Source organism: Hoplias malabaricus, chromosome 2 (genome assembly GCF_029633855.1).
Source record: "Hoplias malabaricus isolate fHopMal1 chromosome 2, fHopMal1.hap1, whole genome shotgun sequence".
In the NCBI taxonomy this organism is placed as follows: Eukaryota; Metazoa; Chordata; class Actinopteri; order Characiformes; family Erythrinidae; genus Hoplias; species Hoplias malabaricus.
Window position 1 is genome coordinate 31058172 of NC_089801.1, and position 17740 is coordinate 31075911.

At 42.4% G+C, this 17740-nt stretch overlaps 1 protein-coding gene across 2 annotated transcripts in view; it reads left to right on the plus strand.

Annotated features, from left to right (window-relative positions):
- Window positions 1–16627, plus strand: part of fibcd1b (fibrinogen C domain containing 1b) — a 91418-nt gene extending 74791 nt beyond the window's left edge. For both annotated transcript variants that reach the window (XM_066661430.1, XM_066661431.1), the window contains 2 exons: window positions 4005–4184; window positions 10437–16627. In XM_066661430.1, coding sequence (XP_066517527.1) covers window positions 4005–4184; window positions 10437–10705 — 449 coding nt within the window. In that variant the 3' untranslated portion in view covers window positions 10706–16627. The remainder of the gene's footprint in view (window positions 1–4004; window positions 4185–10436) is intronic.
- The last annotated feature ends 1113 nt before the right edge of the window (window positions 16628–17740 follow it).

Genomic DNA, 17740 nt, shown 5'->3' on the forward strand with positions numbered 1-17740 from the left:
GCAGGTCTCTCTTTTTTACTTCTCCATTCCTCCCTCTCTATTCCTCTCTTTCTCTCTCTCGCTCTCTCTCTCTCTCTCTCTCTCTCTCTATCTCTCTCTCTCTCTCTCTCTCTCTCTCTCTCTCTCTCTCTCACCAGTTCTCATATGAAAAAAGGATAGATTAAAAATACATCAAAGAAGTAAATTCTGCCAAACTCTGTGTTACACAACAATGTAGTTCTGGATTGGGATTATCACTGTTTAGACTTGTCTTGTGGACAGTGCTGTGTTCAGAACTGACCATTGATAAAAGGCTAGAGAAGGACTATTACAAATTAATAATAATAAAAATAAAAAATTAATCTATAGGTGTTTCCAATAAAGTGACCAGTGTATGGTGATGTGGGCCATCAGTGTACAATACACACTGCACAATGAAAGCCAAGGGACTAATCCACCACCGTATGCAGGTATTGATATGTCATCTGACCACTTTTGCTGCAGTAACCCATTCTGGGAATGCTTTATATGAAATAGTAGACATTCTACCACAAGAATATTAGTAAGACCAGGTTCTGATGTTGGATGATTAGTTTGGATCCCAAGCAACATTTCAACTCATTCCAAAAATACTTCATGGAGCTCTAGCTCAGCAGTTCTGAGAGTTTTTATACCCCTCTAGCCCTCACTTGGCATTGGACATAGTGACATTTTGTGGTGTGAAAATAGACAACAATGATTAGACATATATTAGAAATATAATTCCATTGGTAGCTATTTAATAATTGTGTAATTACATTTGTATTAGATGGCCATCCTGCATTGCTAGAAGTGATATCTGTCCAATTCCATATGCTCTAATATTCAAAAACAAATGGTAGAGTCTTAGACCATCATAAGAATCCAAGCAGAATAATCCTTATATACAACCTTAGAACTCTATGATTGTTACCATCATGTGGCTGCCTTGTGCATATATTATTACATGATTATTACATACATGGTTATGTAATTGCATTTCTATAATATGACTAATTCAGCCCATGCCTGCTTAAGATCATGTTACTTTGTTTTTATTGATGTTCGAAGAGAAAGAGAAAGGCAATAGTAAAGACTAAGAAGAATAGACATGAAATACAAAATGTTATGATTATTATATCGCTGTATATTCCTACATTTACTGCATTTTATTGTTTTATATTTTTCAGCATCACCAATCATGACCTGTAAGTTCACTGTGTCTAATGTCAATGGAGTAGACATGTTAAAGAATGTGAGCGCAAGACCGCATGATATAACTGTGTAATGACATAATAATAGTGCTGAAAAATGACAATAACCACTCTACAGATCATCCTGCTTTGCTTTTGATCAACGCAGTAGGCTCCTGGTTTTTGAATAATGGAGCATATGTAATTGGACAGATCTCGCTCCTCGCCAGAGAATCTGGGTGATCTGGGTAAACATTGTGCTACTTCCCAAAATAGGACAGGATCACTCCTCGCCTCTTCCCAGACATTTTTAGCGTTAGTCTCATTTCATGATCTGGCAACTTCTCCTACTTCACTCCAATGGCACAGTGTTCAGAAAGTGTGCCAAGTTAGAAAATCCCAGCAAGTTTAATTTAATAAAGCCAACCTGTCGCAGCCAAGTTTCAGAACTTACCTCTGCCAAAGGGTTTATTATGTCAGTGTTGCATGAGTGTTACTGATATTAACCATGATGTGATAATACCACTATGATTCCTTAATTCACACATGCTCTAGGTGTGGTTTAGAGAAGCTTTCTGTCGTGAGGGGAGCATTAGATGACCAGTCACTGGTCTGGTGCCCTAAGGAACAGGGCAGCCTTGCCCTTAAGCAAGGGGACTCCTCGCAGCCTGCAAAAGACAAATGTGTGTGGTAGAGCGTTATGGCAAAATGCCAACAGAGCAATGGGTCAGTACAAAATTCTGCTGGTCATTTCCTGAAGTCACTGAAGCCCTGATAACGAATACAATTCCTGTTTTACCACCTCAGAGTCCACTGTGTTAGCCTTGGAGACACTACATGACTTTAAAAGTCAGAACAGGTTATAAACAGACAGAGTATCTAACACTTCACGATGGTTTTGGCCAATTTTACTCATTCAGCTTTGAGTCGGTGAAGAGTTTACACTATGCGACTACGTTCAGAGTCAGGTTGAAAAACTCGTAAAAAGTCGGAACCTACATGTCATGTTAAAACTGGTCTAAAATGTGATTTGGAGTCAGAGCCCCTCGTCCACTACACGACTTCCCCCTTGACTGACATCTGCGACTGCACCACAGTCTGTAGGCTAGAGCCAAGTAGCACCGACTCGGCCCAAATAGAAATAGGGCTAAAGAAAAGAATGTCAGCTGCACCATAACAAATCAATGGCATGAAATATTTGTCCTTATCACCCATCTCATACACACACACACACACACACACACACAGTGACACCCACATACACAGGGACACGTGGAAGTTCAGTGTGAAGGCAAAAGCAAGACAGTGGCCTCAAAATGGGGCACAGAAAACAAACATCTCCTCCTAGGAGGAAGCATCATTACCTGTCAGGTGGCTATTGGTTTCAGTGGTAGGTCTGGAAATGGTGAGTAGAGTGGAACATCCCGGATGCCCTCCTATCCCACCATGCAAATTTAACACATCTAGTCCGCTATGAGTCTTTCCACTGTGCTTGTGCTGTGAATATTAAGAAGTAAGGGATGGTGTTTTATTTTTTATTTATTTTTTAATTTCCTTTTATTTCCCCATCCCCCCTGTTTTGAAGTGTTGCTTACAGTGAGCTGAATGCATGTTTACACTGGAATAATCTGCCCCTTTCTCTGATGGCACCTGAGAACTTAAATTCTAAATCACCATAAGATTTGGCAGCATATATTTATTTGCATGGATACTCCACCTGAAGGAAACCCATGCAGATACAGGGAGAACCCACCAAACTCCTTACAGACAGTGACCAGAGGCGGGGTTTGAACCCACAAATGCCCAGGACATAGGTGCTGGTTCACTCTGACACTGATAGACTAAATAGGGGTGGTGCAGTGGTCTAATTGTTGGCCCAGTTTTTGAGAGACACCCATTTTGGATAGTTCTGGATCACAAACCCCACATCAGCAGTGGTGAACATGCTGTAAAAGTAGGTCTTTGGGATCCAGTTGATCCAATGCTAACAAGTCCCAGAATCTGGATCCGGATTGGTTGGTCATTGCCTAACAATGTGAAAGCCATGTGTTACGTGATGTCTTTCTTTTAAACGACAAGAAAAAATAGAAGAAAGACCTCAAAAGGTCCTAGAAGTAGGTCTCCCCCCCCATCCCCCAGACGTCCCACTGTAGCATCTTTTCAGGTCGTAAGTGCTGTCCCCTTCTTTCCTGCGGAGCACCATTTTTCTATTCATTCTTATTTAAGCGCAGCTTTTAAACTCACTGTAACGGTCTTTTGATGGGTTTAACTTCCTCTTTTTGCTCTTTCTATCTTTTTCTCCCCCACCTCTCTCTCTCTCTCTCTCTCTCTCTCTCTTTCTTGCTCCCATTTTCCTTACTCTATTTCTCTTTTTCCCCTCTCTCACTAGTTCTCTCTCTCTCTCTCTCTCTCTCTCTCTCTCTCTCTCTCTCTCTCTCTGTCTCTCTCTCTTTTCCTTACCTCTATTTCTCTCTTTTTCCCCCTCTCACTAGGTCTCTCTCTCTCTCTCTCTCTCTCTCTCTCTCTCTCTCTCTCTCTTTTGCTTACCTCTATTTCTCTCTTTTTCCCCCTCTCACTAGGTCTCTCTCTCTCTCTCTCTCTCTCTCTCTCTCTCTCTCTCTCTCTCTCTCTCTCTTTTGCTTACCTCTATTTCCCTGTTTTTTCCCCTCTCACTAGTTCTCTCTCTCTCTCTCTCTCTCTCTCTCTCTCTCTCTCTCTCTCTCTCTCTCTCTCTCTCTCTCTCTCTCTCTCTCTCTCTCTCTATCTCTCTTTCTCTCTCATTTGTTGTTTATCTCTCTCCGTCTTTCTCCGTAGGTCTGAAGCAGATCCATGCCTTGTCTATCCAGGGGAACTATGAGTTGAGGATAGATTTGGAAGATTTTGAGAACAGCACAGCGTTTGCCCAGTACGGAATGTTCGGTGTGGGGCTGTTCTCAGTGGACCCCGAGGACGATGGCTACCCGCTCACCATCGGTGACTACACTGGCACTGCAGGTACTGTCCATGCACAGTGTGATGATCAGTCATAAAGCACAATATTGGAAACCGAGGGTACAGTCCAGCCCAACCACACAGCTCCACCTTCTGTATACTGCAACCTAAAGCTCCAGCCACATGGTGGCAATGTGCCAGTGTGTGTTGTGCTGATATGAGTGGATCAGACACAGCAGTACTGCTGGAGCTACTGTCTCTGACTTTACATCTACAAGGTGGTCCAGCAAGCTAGGTGTGTCTTAAAAACACCAGCAGAGCTGCTGTGTCAAATAATACTCAGTGGTGGTCTTGTGGGGTGGTGGTGGGGGTTATTGAAGGGTAGCGTATACAAGGCAGCATGAACTACACTCTGTAACTGTAGAACTACAAAGCGCTCCTTGTTTAAGGACAGTGGAGCTGTCGACAGTAAAATTAAAATGCAAATGCTGTCCACCCCTGCTTGTCAATCATGTTAAAAACTGATGTACTATTATTCCGCATAATTAGTTCATTAGCACAGGTAATGAGTAGCTAATGACCATGACCGTATCTTTTACCTCAGCCTGTTTATTTGACCTTTGTGTGACTCTTCGGCTGACCACTTAATCACACCACAATGCTTTCCCACACTCAGGGAATACAAACTTGTATTTCACTGTTTGCAAACACACCTGCTTTTCCAGTACATTCTCTGTAGTGTTTCACTCTTTGCTACTTGTAACACTGTCTACTGTTCCTCGAAGGCTTTAGGAAAGATTCTGGAACATTGCTGTGTGAGTTTGATGGCATTCAGCCATAAGTAACATCAGTGAGAACACAGTTCCACTGTTCTAATACCTCTAGCTGACAGCTCATGGTGATGTTAGGCTGCCATCTTGAACTCTAGTGGCACTGCTGTGTCTGATCCACTCATACCGCCACGTCAGTGTCCCTCTGGTCCTCTGAGGGTCCAGAGCTTTGAAGAACAGGGTGAAAAGAGGCTGACAAAGGAATTTTAGGACTACAAAGAGTCCTTTGTTTTTAAATGAGCAACGATTCCAAAAGTTATTATACGGGACTGGTGGCAACCCTAAATGCTTGTGTGTGTGTTTGTGTGTGTGTGTGTGTGTGTGTGTGTGTGTGTGTGTGTGTGTGTGTGTGTGAATGGCATCCAAAAAACGAGAGGTGGATATTATGGTAAGAAAACCGTGTCGCCAAGCCCAAATCTTGCCACAGTGTCCCACACTCTGTTCAAGCCCAAGCCCAAGACCAAGCCAGTTTTAAAGTGACAGTACACCAGTACATCACAGAAACAACTCAAACTGCACAGACAGGCATAAAAATTCCATGGATGTTACATAATAAAAACAATGAACACCAAACATGCAACTATTGCACAAGACAAAAACTTCCTCCGACACTGTTTTTAATTAAATGTAAATGCAAATCTTAATGTAAAATATGTTAATAAATTATTTCATGGTTAGCCTTTATCAGTCATGTGTTTTATTATATATTCATCCCTATATATATAGTGATTTATGTGTCCCTACCAATGTTGAGATCAGATCTACGCACTTGGTTATGGCTGGCCAGTGGGTGTGAGACGGCATAGTTCCTCTCGAAAAACACACACTCGCTCGCACAAGTCCGAGAGATTAAACAGCTCCCAATTAATTACTGCCATTGACCTGGAGCATAAACAACGGTGTCCTCATGACAAAGAAGCAATTTAGCGAAGCCCCCTGGGAGCCGAGGAAAGAAAGGAGGGAAGGGTGAGGTAAATGGGGGGGTGGGGGGTGCTAGCATGGGAATGGAGAAACAAGAGTGGAAAAGAGGTGTAGATTATGTGAAAAGATGGATGAAGGAGGTGTAGTAATGAATAGGGGCCATTGTTGAAAGCAGTGCTGAGCTGTGATATGCTAATCATCTGTAGCTGAGGTGAATGACCACTAGTGGGGGCAATCTGTTTACAACACAGGGCAGCTGTTGTGGCTGCATTACCAAAGACCCCTCTTCCAAAGCAGTGACCAACATAATGGCACACCGGCACATAAGCCTAAGGTCACTGTGCCCATTGACAAGTGTTCGCAAGAGAGGTTTAAAGCCCTCTGCACTGGCCGTGTGTGTGTGTGTGTGAGCAAGTCATCCTGCTTTGGGTAAATGGATGAATGAAATCAGATCCTTACAGCATTATTCCAACACTGAGTGTAAAACCCCATAGAAAGCCTTACATATTTTATCATAGGAAGAATAAGGCCCATGATGTTAATAATCCTGAAACTAGTCTATCTCATCCCTAAGCTAGTGGATCTTCACATAGACCATAATACGAAACACACACACACACACACGCATGTAGTCTTATTCATTCATTCATTATCTGTAAGTACTTATCCAGTTCAGGGTCGCGGTGGGTCCAGAGCCTACCTGGAAACATTGAGTGCCATTGGGAATACACCCTGGAGGGGACGCCAGTCCTTCACAGGGCAACACACACATTCACACACACACTCACACCTACGGACACTTTCAAGTCGCCAATCCACCTATCAATGTGTATCAATGTTTTTGGACTGTTGGAGGAAACCGGAGCACCCGGAGGAAACCCACGCGGACAACACACCAAACTCCTCACAGACAGTCACCCAGAGTGGGAATCGAACCCACAACCTCCAGGCCCCTGGAGCTGTGTGACTGCGACACTACCTGCTGCACCACCGTGCCGCCCTCAAGCTGTCTTAAGAGAGAACAATTCCAGGATTCATACAATGTGTACTAAATATATTTGAAAACTGTAAAATGTATACTAAATATATCTGTGGAAGCTCACATGAATTTCTGGCAACCCAGAATGAAAAATCAGCCTTTAAACGTACCCTAACCCAGTGGTTCCCAAACTTTTTCTGCAGTGCCCCCTGACACACACTTGACATCCAGCCTCCTCTAGAATTATACCATTCATTCATTCATTCATTGCCTGTAACCGCTTATCCAGTTCAGGGTCACGGTGGGTCCGGAGCCTACACGGAATCCTTGTGCACACCCTGGAGGAGGTACCAGTTCTTCACAGGGTGACACTCTCACTCACACATACCTACAGACATATTCCATCTACTAATGTGTTTTTAGACTGTGGGAGGAAACGGGGACAGTAGGAAAGACAGTGTTTGGAGCTTATTGATCACAGTTTCAGGAACATAACAAAGGGAGCTCACTTAGTGATCATAAAGCAAGAGAGCTACCTTTGCTCATATGTATGTTCATTTCTGAAGATCTAGTTGATCTGGGATGTCTGTCAGTTCAGTGTCAGTTGCTCTGTGTAGGTTTCACATACATTCTCTACACTGTAATGTTTCAGACAGGGTCCTGTTCACTTTACAGTGGTGAGCTAATAGATTATTCCACCTGACATTTCCTTTCTCTCTCCCAACCTTTCTCACACACACACACACACACACACACACACACTCCTCTTCCTGGCAGAACACAGTGTTCCACTTCTCCCACAGCTCTATTTATTGTGTTTATGATGTTGTAGGCACTGTAACCCCTGGTCTTCCTCCCCTCACCCCCCCCCCCCTCCCCAAATAGCAGTATTTTCACGTCCTCTCTGTGGCTGAAACACACAGAAATGTAGGACGCTCTGCTTCCCCGCGTTTCACTTTAATGCATCCCTCCAACCCATGAGTTACCACCTCAACACTGCTCCGTTTGTGTTTCTAGGGAGTATGACTCAGTTTTAATGAAAAGCCCCCTACGTGGGCTGTTTTCAGGCTGTTGCGACGCTATTTTTATCACTGAATTCCCTGTATGGAGAGTACACTGAGCGATCTTAAGTCAGACACCGCCCTTCGTTTATTTGAGAAGTAAACTGCATGTTGATTTTCTAAATGAATCCAGAAGGAGCGCGTTATAATGCAGTTTCTAAACATTTTCTATTCCATCCATTAGCCTAAAGATACAGGCCCATTGCAGTTCTACAATTACAGATTCTAGTCCATCTGTTGCCCTGCATACTTTCATTCTGTTCTTCAAAGCTCTGGACCCCCACAGTACCACCACAGAACAGAACAGGTATGATTTGGGTGCTGAATCATAGTCCAAATTGCAGTGAAACAGTAATGCCGTGTGTTGTGCGGGTATGAGTGGATCATGCAAAGCAGTGCTGCTAGAGTTTATAAACCCCCCAGTGTCACTATACTATCCTGTGGGCAGCGTCAATGACCACTTTAACCAGTGGGCACACTACCACCTTGTCAGTGTCACTGCAACACTGGGAATGATCCACCATTGTTAAAATATTACTTACTCTATTGTGGTCCTGTGGGGGCCCGGACCATTGAAGAACAGGAATTCAGTAATTGCATGGCATTTGGCAGTGTTTAATTATTCAGTATAGAGACAATATACACTAATTAGTCATAAAATATCTTAATAGCATATTATAATAATGTACTGTAATGCATGATGTCATTAGGTATGGTTGGTTCACACAACTGTAAAGTCTTCTCTGATTGGCCTCTGGTTGTTTTGGGGCATGTGCACTGTTTGCTCTACTTTCGCTGTCTTTAGAGAATTTGTTGAGGCTACATACTGGTAAGCTCAGTGGGTATTACCTGCAGAGTGTGTAAGCTTATGTGTGTGGGTGTGTGTGTTAGACAGAGAGTGAGTTTGGAAGGTTATTTCATAAAGCCAATATGAAAAGATAAAAAGGTCACTCCTGAATCTTTGATAAAAAGTCTTCAACAAAATGATTCATCTGTCTGTCTTCTTTTTTTTCCCTCCATCAGGAGACGAGCGGAGTTGAAGGGAGGGGTTGAATCCTCACCTCATCTCCGCCATTGCCATTTACATTATTGATAAAAGTCAACATCCATTAATCACTTTGAAATGAGATAAGATGCCACTCTTGGAGAAGGCCAGTAAGGTTGGCTGGGAATTGTGGGCATGTTTTTATATATATATGAGGACCTGATTGTCCTTGTAAGTATAGGGTATCTCACATTCTGCGGTTGTGTGAGGACATTTTGGTAGATTTTTCAGCTTCTCATTTCTTCCACTTTAACGTAAAAACACTAAAAGAGTGAAATTATATACTTTTGGTTACTGAGGATAAGGTTTACAGATTATTAGCTACAGTAATCATTATTGTAATGGACAGTCCCCACAAGTATAGCAGAACCAATGTGTGTGTGTGTGTGTGTGTTGAGATTAAAAAAAAAAAAAAAAAAACACAAAACCACATTTCCTGGCAGTGTTGAAGTCAAGACCATTAGAGAGAATGCCCTGTGGCCAACACCACTTTTTCAACACCAAAGCATCATATGCCTTGCCTCCCACCCCCATCATGGAACTCAGTGCCTGTCAGTGTGTGGCTAGTTTAACATAACAACACTGGGTAGTTTGTTCTTGGCAGTTGTTGTTCTTGTCTTTCAGATGTGAAACACCTCATGAAACTAGTTTGTAACTCACTCACTCTCTGACGTACTCCCTTACTCATTCACTCACTGTTAGGTATTGCTCCACAGGGTGGTGCTATTCAGTCCTTTACAATTGTTTTCTTGTTACTTAATTAATTCATTCATTCATTATCTGTAAGCGCTTATCCAGTTCAGGGCCGCGGTGGGTCCAGAGCCTACCTGGAATCATTGGGCGCAAGGCGGGAATACACCCTGGAGGGGGCGCCAGTCCTTGACACACACACACACATTCACACCTACAGACACTTTTGAGTCGCCAATCCACCTACCAACGTGTGTTTTTGGACTGTGGGAGGAAACCGGAGCATCCGGCGGAAACCCACACTGACACAGGGAGAACACATCACACTCCTCACAGACAGTCACTCGGAGCAGGACTAGAACCCACAACCTCCAGGTCCCTGGAACTGTGTGACTGCGACACTACCTGCTGCACCACCGTGCCGCCCTTACTTATTTCAAAAAAGCCCTTTAAAGCAATGCCAGGTTAAATTTTACCTGCCTTGCCTTACAGTCCAAAAGTGTAATTCAGTTTACAGCACTGTCTTGAATCAAGGAGGATGGGGAGGGGAGGGAGGTTTTCCTCCCCACTTCTTAAAGTTACATAGTGTAGTTTCTGCATGTGACAATTCAAAATATATATAATAAAGAAAATATATTAAATATAAACATGAAGAATGCACAAGGAATGCAGGTCAGCATCTCAGATGTTTAATAGATTTATTTCTCTCTGTGCGTGCGTGCGTGTGTGTGTGTGTGTGTGTGTGTGTGTGTGTGTGGGTGTGTGTTGTGCTTGTCTTTCTATCATTAGGAGACTCCTTGCTGAAACACAACGGGATGAAGTTCACCACGAAAGACAGAGACAATGACCATTCGGAGAACAACTGCGCTTCATTCTACCACGGAGCCTGGTGGTACCGCAACTGCCATACATCCAACCTGAACGGTCAGTACCTGCGTGGTCAGCACACCTCCTACGCTGACGGCATAGAGTGGTCATCCTGGACAGGCTGGCAGTACTCGCTCAAGTTCACCGAAATGAAGATACGGCCAACACGTGAGGAAAGAGAGAGCAAGTGATGTCTTCATGTGTCAAATTCGCGAAGGGGGTTGTTGCAATAGGAAACTATACAAAAAAAGAAAAATGAATGAATGAACTGGCTTTAACTATCACTGACAGTGTGGATTTTGCTTGATTGGTTGGGGGTGTTAAAATAAGAGAGATTCTGTTGGTTGCATTTTGATTTTTTGCTTCTCGTTTTGGACCTCATTTGAAAAGTCACAGTTGTCCGCACATGCAGAAGTCCACCAGCCCAACGGAAAAGTGCTCCTTTCAGCAGACGATTGGTCAGGCAAGTGAAGCCACCACTACCTAATAAAAAAGTGGACTTGAGGAAGGGTACCAGGTAACAGGAAAAGATGGAAGGATAATGGGAAAGCAGCAAAAATTGGCAACAGCTGTGGTTGGCAGTGGATTCTTGCAGATGCCCGGTTGAGGAAGAGAGGTCACGTTGGCCACATTTTGGTTCTTTTGCTTGTTATTTTGGTCCTCAGCTGAAAAGTCACATCTGCAGCTCCACCTACAATATGAAAGAGCCCAATTCAGTTCACAGAGCTACAGAGGTACACAATCAGAACAGCTTGAATCGGATCTTCCAGAAGGCATCAAGTAATCCGTGGGCAACCTTGACCGATCCCCAAGAAACTTGAAACAATAAAACATTCCCTCATGGAAATTACATCAACATGCCGCCCCTGAACTGTGGTCAACTGGAGATTTTTCCCCAGGCGTTACCCATTGAGCAACTGCAAGATCCCTTTTGAAATCCCATTGCGAAATGGAGTATAGCTTAAAAAACAAATATGTACATGCCAGCCTGGGGAGGGAGAGGTGAAAGAAGAGGATGGGTAGAAGATGGGGAAAAGGAAAGTGAGGGAAGAGAACAGAGAAAAAACACTCTTTGTCTCTTAAAAGCATGAAAGCACAAAAGATCAGTATGCGATGGTAATGCTTTAACGCTTTGAACGGCTGAGATCTTCACACCACCATTCTTCAGGGATCCTTGCACCATAGTTTGAAAAAAGGGAATGGATAAATGGCTGAAGAAAGGGTGTGAAGAGAAAGGAGACTCAGAAAAAATGACAGTGAAGAGCGAGAGAAAGAAAGAAAAAATGTTAGACAAGAATAGCAAGGCACTGCTGACGGAGTTTGTCAAAGGGCAGCGGGTTGATCCATTTGACAGGCCATTAGCAAACATATTGGCCTGTTAGTCTGACTACCACTACCAACTGACCACGAGCCAACACTCCGCCGCTTTCCCAGATGGTGTGTGTGTGTGTGTGTGTGTGTGTTTGTGTGTGTTGGGGTTGTGCGTGTATTAATAATTCAACATGTCTTAAGGTGCTTCACATTGACCTGCTAATTGACTCTGCAAGCGTACAGACACTTGACAGACTGCCAAGCCCCTTTTGAAAGCCCAACCTCCAACATCTGACCATTTGACCTGGGCTCCTGTCTGACCTCAGGCCTTTGAACCTTGATGTTGGCGTGGCTACCGGGAAACGGCTACAGACTCTGCTGCCGTCTGTCCGTTCAAAGGACTGATTAGTGCACTTCGCTTCAGCAAAGATCTGCTCACATTTTTATCATTCTCTGTGTGTCTTCTGAGGTCGTGAAAACAGTCCCCCACACTTAAAATAAAGGTTGCCAATAAAAGGTTCTCTGGAGAGATTCTGTAGAAGAACACATTGTGGTTCCCTAAAGAACCATTCACTGATGGTTTCTTCAAAAATAAGACGCCTTGTTTGTTTAACCTTCATATAAACTTGATCTTAAAATGTGAACATTTTAATTTAAGTTTTTTTTTTTTTTCATTAATTTTGTTTAATCCATGGTGCACCCTCCAGGATGTGTTCCTGCCTTGCACCCAGTGATTCCGGGTAGGACCCACCTCGACCCTGAACCAGATAAGCGCTTACAGACAATGAATGAATGGATGAATGAATTAGAAATGACATGCTTAAAAACTGGAAGAATACAAATGTATAAATTTTTGGCCAAAACTTTCTTTCCAATCTCTCCAACTTTTCAGTGAATCTTTCTGATCACACACAGTGCCACCCACCTCAGGAGGGTAGAGGTGAACACTATTCCCTCCGAGACACGTAAGGCCAGCCCACCAATGTTTTTCTACCACTGCCACTGATGCAATGCCACCGAACAGTTCATCAGAGGAGAATGCAAACTGTCCAGCTCTGTCACATCCCCTGTTAGATACCTATGCTAATTAGTATCATAGGCATTGATATAGGTAGAGGGGGCCATACCAGAATCATTTACCCCTCCAGAATCATACATCCAGGCTGAGAACCTTTTAGAAACCTTTATTTTGAAGAGTATGTTGAAAGACGTTTGAGCAGTCTAAGTGGGGACATGCTGTTTTTGGGCTACAGTGCTTTAACTCTTAAGAATATAAACCTAATCCTAGTTCAGCAAGGGTGGTTTACAGGGATTAGAGATGGTAGAGGGAACAAAAACAACAACTGATATTGGGCAAAGGCTTTTATATAGTGTAGTTGGAACAGTGACAAATGTGATGAATAATTGAGTTATTTTGCTCTGGACCATTGTTTAAAAAAAGGTACATTTGTTTTTCACCAAATGTTAAAAGCTGTTAAAAGAGATTGTTCACAGGTTTGTGTGTGTGTGAGTGAGTGACTGGGTGACTGTGTGTGTGTAACAAGGTGAATGTGTGAAAGTGTTCACAGCTGTGACTGTGAATGAATATTTGAGTCTGTGAAATTGCTCACAGTTGTTATTGTTTGAAAATCCACAGGTTAGGGCGTTATTTTTGTGCCACAATTCTGTTGTTTTTGGATATTTTGAGATATGTCATTGCTGACTCAGTTAAATAAGTTAAATGCAAGGCTATAAACAGATAAACACTCTAGAATGTTGTCCATTCAACGAATATAAAATAAAATGTCTGGCTGTGGTGTACTGGTCTGTTGCCGTTCGGCGGACATGTTCAGACTTCTTCAGACCTTAACCGTAACCTTCCACTTGCCGGTATCCGCCTATTTACTGGTCTCCGGCCTGTATATCCCGCCCTCTTGGTAGTCAAGCCATCCAATCGGAAATCACCATTGTCATTTGTCGTTTCTGATTGGCTGAATCTGAGGCACTTTGTAAGGGCTGTAAGTGGGGAGCGAGCGCGCAGGTCAGAGACATCGCGCGCAGGACAGGAGAGCAGCATGTGTAGGTTGTCTGGTTCGTTCGCTCGCTTGAAATATCCGTGCGCGTGCAGAAATATCCTTGCGCGGGCACAGAAAACTTGCTCATTCAAAATATCCACACGCGCGCGCGCAGAATTGTGACACAAAAATAACGACATACTGATCAGGATGAAGTAGTTACAGAATATGAATGAGTGAACAAATAAGTACTAACTGGTTAATCACATTTCACCATATGAAAGTGATACTGAGAAACAAATGTTCGTTTTGTTTCCTTGTTAAACCTTTAGAATTCTGACTGCTTACTCTCTCTCTCTCTCTCTCTCTCTCTCTCTCTCTCTCTCTGTTTTGTTTTGTATATTTACATCCTTAATCTAATTTACTGTAGTCTTTATATATATATATATACCTTTTTTTTATTTCATCTGTGGAATGAAATGTTTGTCAGGAGTCAAAGTCCCGAATCGTTCTTTCATGTCCTCTCCGTCATTGCCCCCCTTTTAAAGGACTGAGAGAGCCTGCTGATTTATCACTCAGCTGTTTTAATCACGACAGAATGTGGGGTTCTAGAATGCAGGGTTTAATCTAAGGCTGAATATAAGTCATCTGTTTCTATGAGTAGATTTTATGCAATCGTTTACCATTTCTTGTATGGATTTTATAGGTTGTAGTAAAGGGTTTATACAATGCCAATCCTACAAAGAATTTCTTCAAAAAATGTGATATACAAACATCATGTTCAGCCCATGTGGTCATCAGTTTTCAAGCCTCTGCTTCAGTTGGTTTTAGTGATGAATATTCCAGATTGGTTTCATCCATCCATCCATTATCTGTAACCGCTTATCCAATTTAGGGTCGCGGGGGGTTCAGAGCCTACCTGGAATCATTGGGCGCAAGGCGGGAATACACCCTGGAGGGGACGCCAGTCCTTCACAGGGCAACACAGACACACACACACACACACATTCACTGGACTCTAAATTACATTTTAAACATGAAAGAAAAGTAAGTAAAGAACGATTATAAATGCATCACTAAAAAAGAAAAGCTCACAATATCAGGGTCAATGCTATGGTTTGTTGATGATTAACTGAAGGATCAAATCACCATTTGTATTAAAACCCAGCTGTACAACACAGCTGAATATTTTCCAAATCACTCAAAGCAGCCAACTCTTCCCAGATGAATTTGTAAATATTTGACTAAAAGCTCATTCCACAGATTTGTACAATGTGTACTAAATATAGTTCACCTTTTGTGGATGTACAAAGTACTTTTGAACACCTACCCAGTGTGAAATACCAGCCGTAACCCTGACCCTAAGCATGACCCTCACCATGGCCCTAAGCTCAGAAAGGTTAGAAACGACAACATTTGTCTCCTGTGTAACTCCCACAATAGTTTACAGCAATGTTTCTGTAACTCTTCTTCAGGTGTATAACAGTTAGCTTGGATTTTGTGAAACAGTGCCTCCAGTGGATGGGAGCGCAATTATCTATCACTCCAGATGTTTTCGTACAAATGATGCAAATATTTGGGCAACTACCTTTCTTCTTATACGTATTAATTCCTGGAGATCATGTTCCCTTTTAACGATGTGTTTAAATGGTGTTTAAATTATATCTTCATGTTTGACCATTCATTTAATCTAAATTTTATTTAACTGGAGATAGGATTTCAGTCATTGGATCTCAGTGAATGACTGAAATGTGTGTGAGGTGATGAACTAGAAACAGGGAAAAACTTTGATGATCTTTTTTCAAAGAGTTTTAAAAGGGAGCAGGTTGTTGGGATATTTCTGTTGGTCCACCCCTCCTTGGTGGGCTTAATGTCAAGAGTCTTTTGGGGAGTGTTTGTTTGTTTGTTTGTTTTTGTTTTCTTTTTATTTGGAGTGGGGTGGGGTTACTTACTTTTCTTTTCAATGTGCTGGGAGTTTAAATATGTGTAGATTTTCTGTACAGTGTGTGTTTAAAAGATTTCTGCGCATGTGAAATGTTTTTATATGTATGTGTATATATTTAAAAAAGCACAGTGATTATGAGAGGGAAAACAATGACTGTAATGGATATCGGGCAACATTTTGGAGATAATCACCATTCTCAGCCGAACCCAAATGGCTCATTCCAGATTGAGGTTGGGCGGGGCTAAAAACAAAGGGGTGGAACATGTATGCTTGGTCAAACCCACTTCCTACTGCAGCTTTTTCACCTGAGAGATTTTTCCCTCACATAGAAACAACAAACTTCGAAGGACAGAGGACATGTCAAATGTTCAAAGTGCTCCTCCTCAGTCCACGTGGTCAACAGGGAGCTCCAGGTATTTGGAGGTCAAGCCAGAGCTGTTCCGTCTGTTATTTCTTTCTCTGTTTGTCTTTCTCTGTTCTCTGTTGGGTTACATCTCAAACGTTTGTTTGCGGGTTCAAAGCGCCCTCCCTCTCCCCCATGTCCACATGTCAATCAACTTTAAATGATGTGTTGCTATGGCGATGGTTTCCTGATAAAACTCTAAGGTGTTCAGTGATGTAACAAAGAAGCAATGTTGGGACAAGGACAACAGAACGGAAGTCATGTGCAGCTTACACCAGACTTTGTAATTATTTGTAATTAATGCCTCTGATTGTGTGAGTGAGTTTGTGTGTGTGTGTGTGTGTGTGTGTGTGTGTGTGTGTGTGTGTGTGTGTGTGAGAGAGAGAGAGAGAGAGAGAGAGAGAGAGAGAGAGAATTTGTACGAGTGTGCAAGTGTGTGAGAAGGTAAACCAGTGAACATAGATGTAAAACAGAAAAGTAAACTGTTATTTCTGTGTACGACTTTGGCTCTTCATACTGTGTGCAGACGACTAAAGATTTAAATAAATCAACTCTGAATAAACAGAATTATCTTCATCACATGCCTGGGGCAGTTTATATTTGACAGTGAGAATGATTAAACAATTATTATTAAAACTAACAAGATCAGTAGAGGTTTGATCAATTCTATTGAATAGAAAATAATACACAACAGATCCTGCTTCAGTAGTCACTGACTCATGACTTGACTCTGACTCACGAATCAATTCTGGTTTGACTTGGACATCAGATCTAATGACTTGACCTAGCTCAGTTTCAAATTTCATGATTCACAACATGATTCAGATTTAAGATCTTATAACTCTTGACATGATTTGGCTTTAGACCTTATGACTCTCTACTTGATACAATTCTAATGACTCAAAAGTTGGTTCAGTTCTTATGTCTCACAACTGTACTCAATTCAGATCCTATGACTCGTGAATTCACTTGGACTTCAGATGTTATGGCTGGTAAATTGACATGGACCTTCATTATAATTACAAATCTTATAACACTTGACACTTCCACACAGACTTTACATCTTGTGACTCGCATCAGAGCTTTTGGTTTATAGCTCAAATTTCACAGCTTTATTTAACAATCACATTTCAGTATTCATTTATTCATTCATTATCTGTAACCACTTATCCAGTTCAGGGTCGCGGTGGGTCCGGTGCCTACCCGGAATCACTTGGCTCAAGGCTGGAGGGGGCGCCAGTCCTTCACAAGGTGACACACACTCACACATTCACACCTACGGACACTTTTGAGTCATGAATCCACCTACCAACGTGTGTTTTTGGACTGTGGGAGGAAACCAGAGCACCCGGAGGAAACCCACGTGGACACAGTGAGAACACACCAAACTCCTCACAGACAGTCACCCGGAGCAGGAATCGAACCCACAACCTCCAGGTCCCTGGAGCTGTGTGACTGTGTCACCGTGCCGTCCTTCATTGCAGTATTGGGGTTATTTAATTTAATATTTATTTGTTATGGCCCTAATCAAATACTAAGGACACTTGGAAATAAGCCAGGTTTTGCATCATGA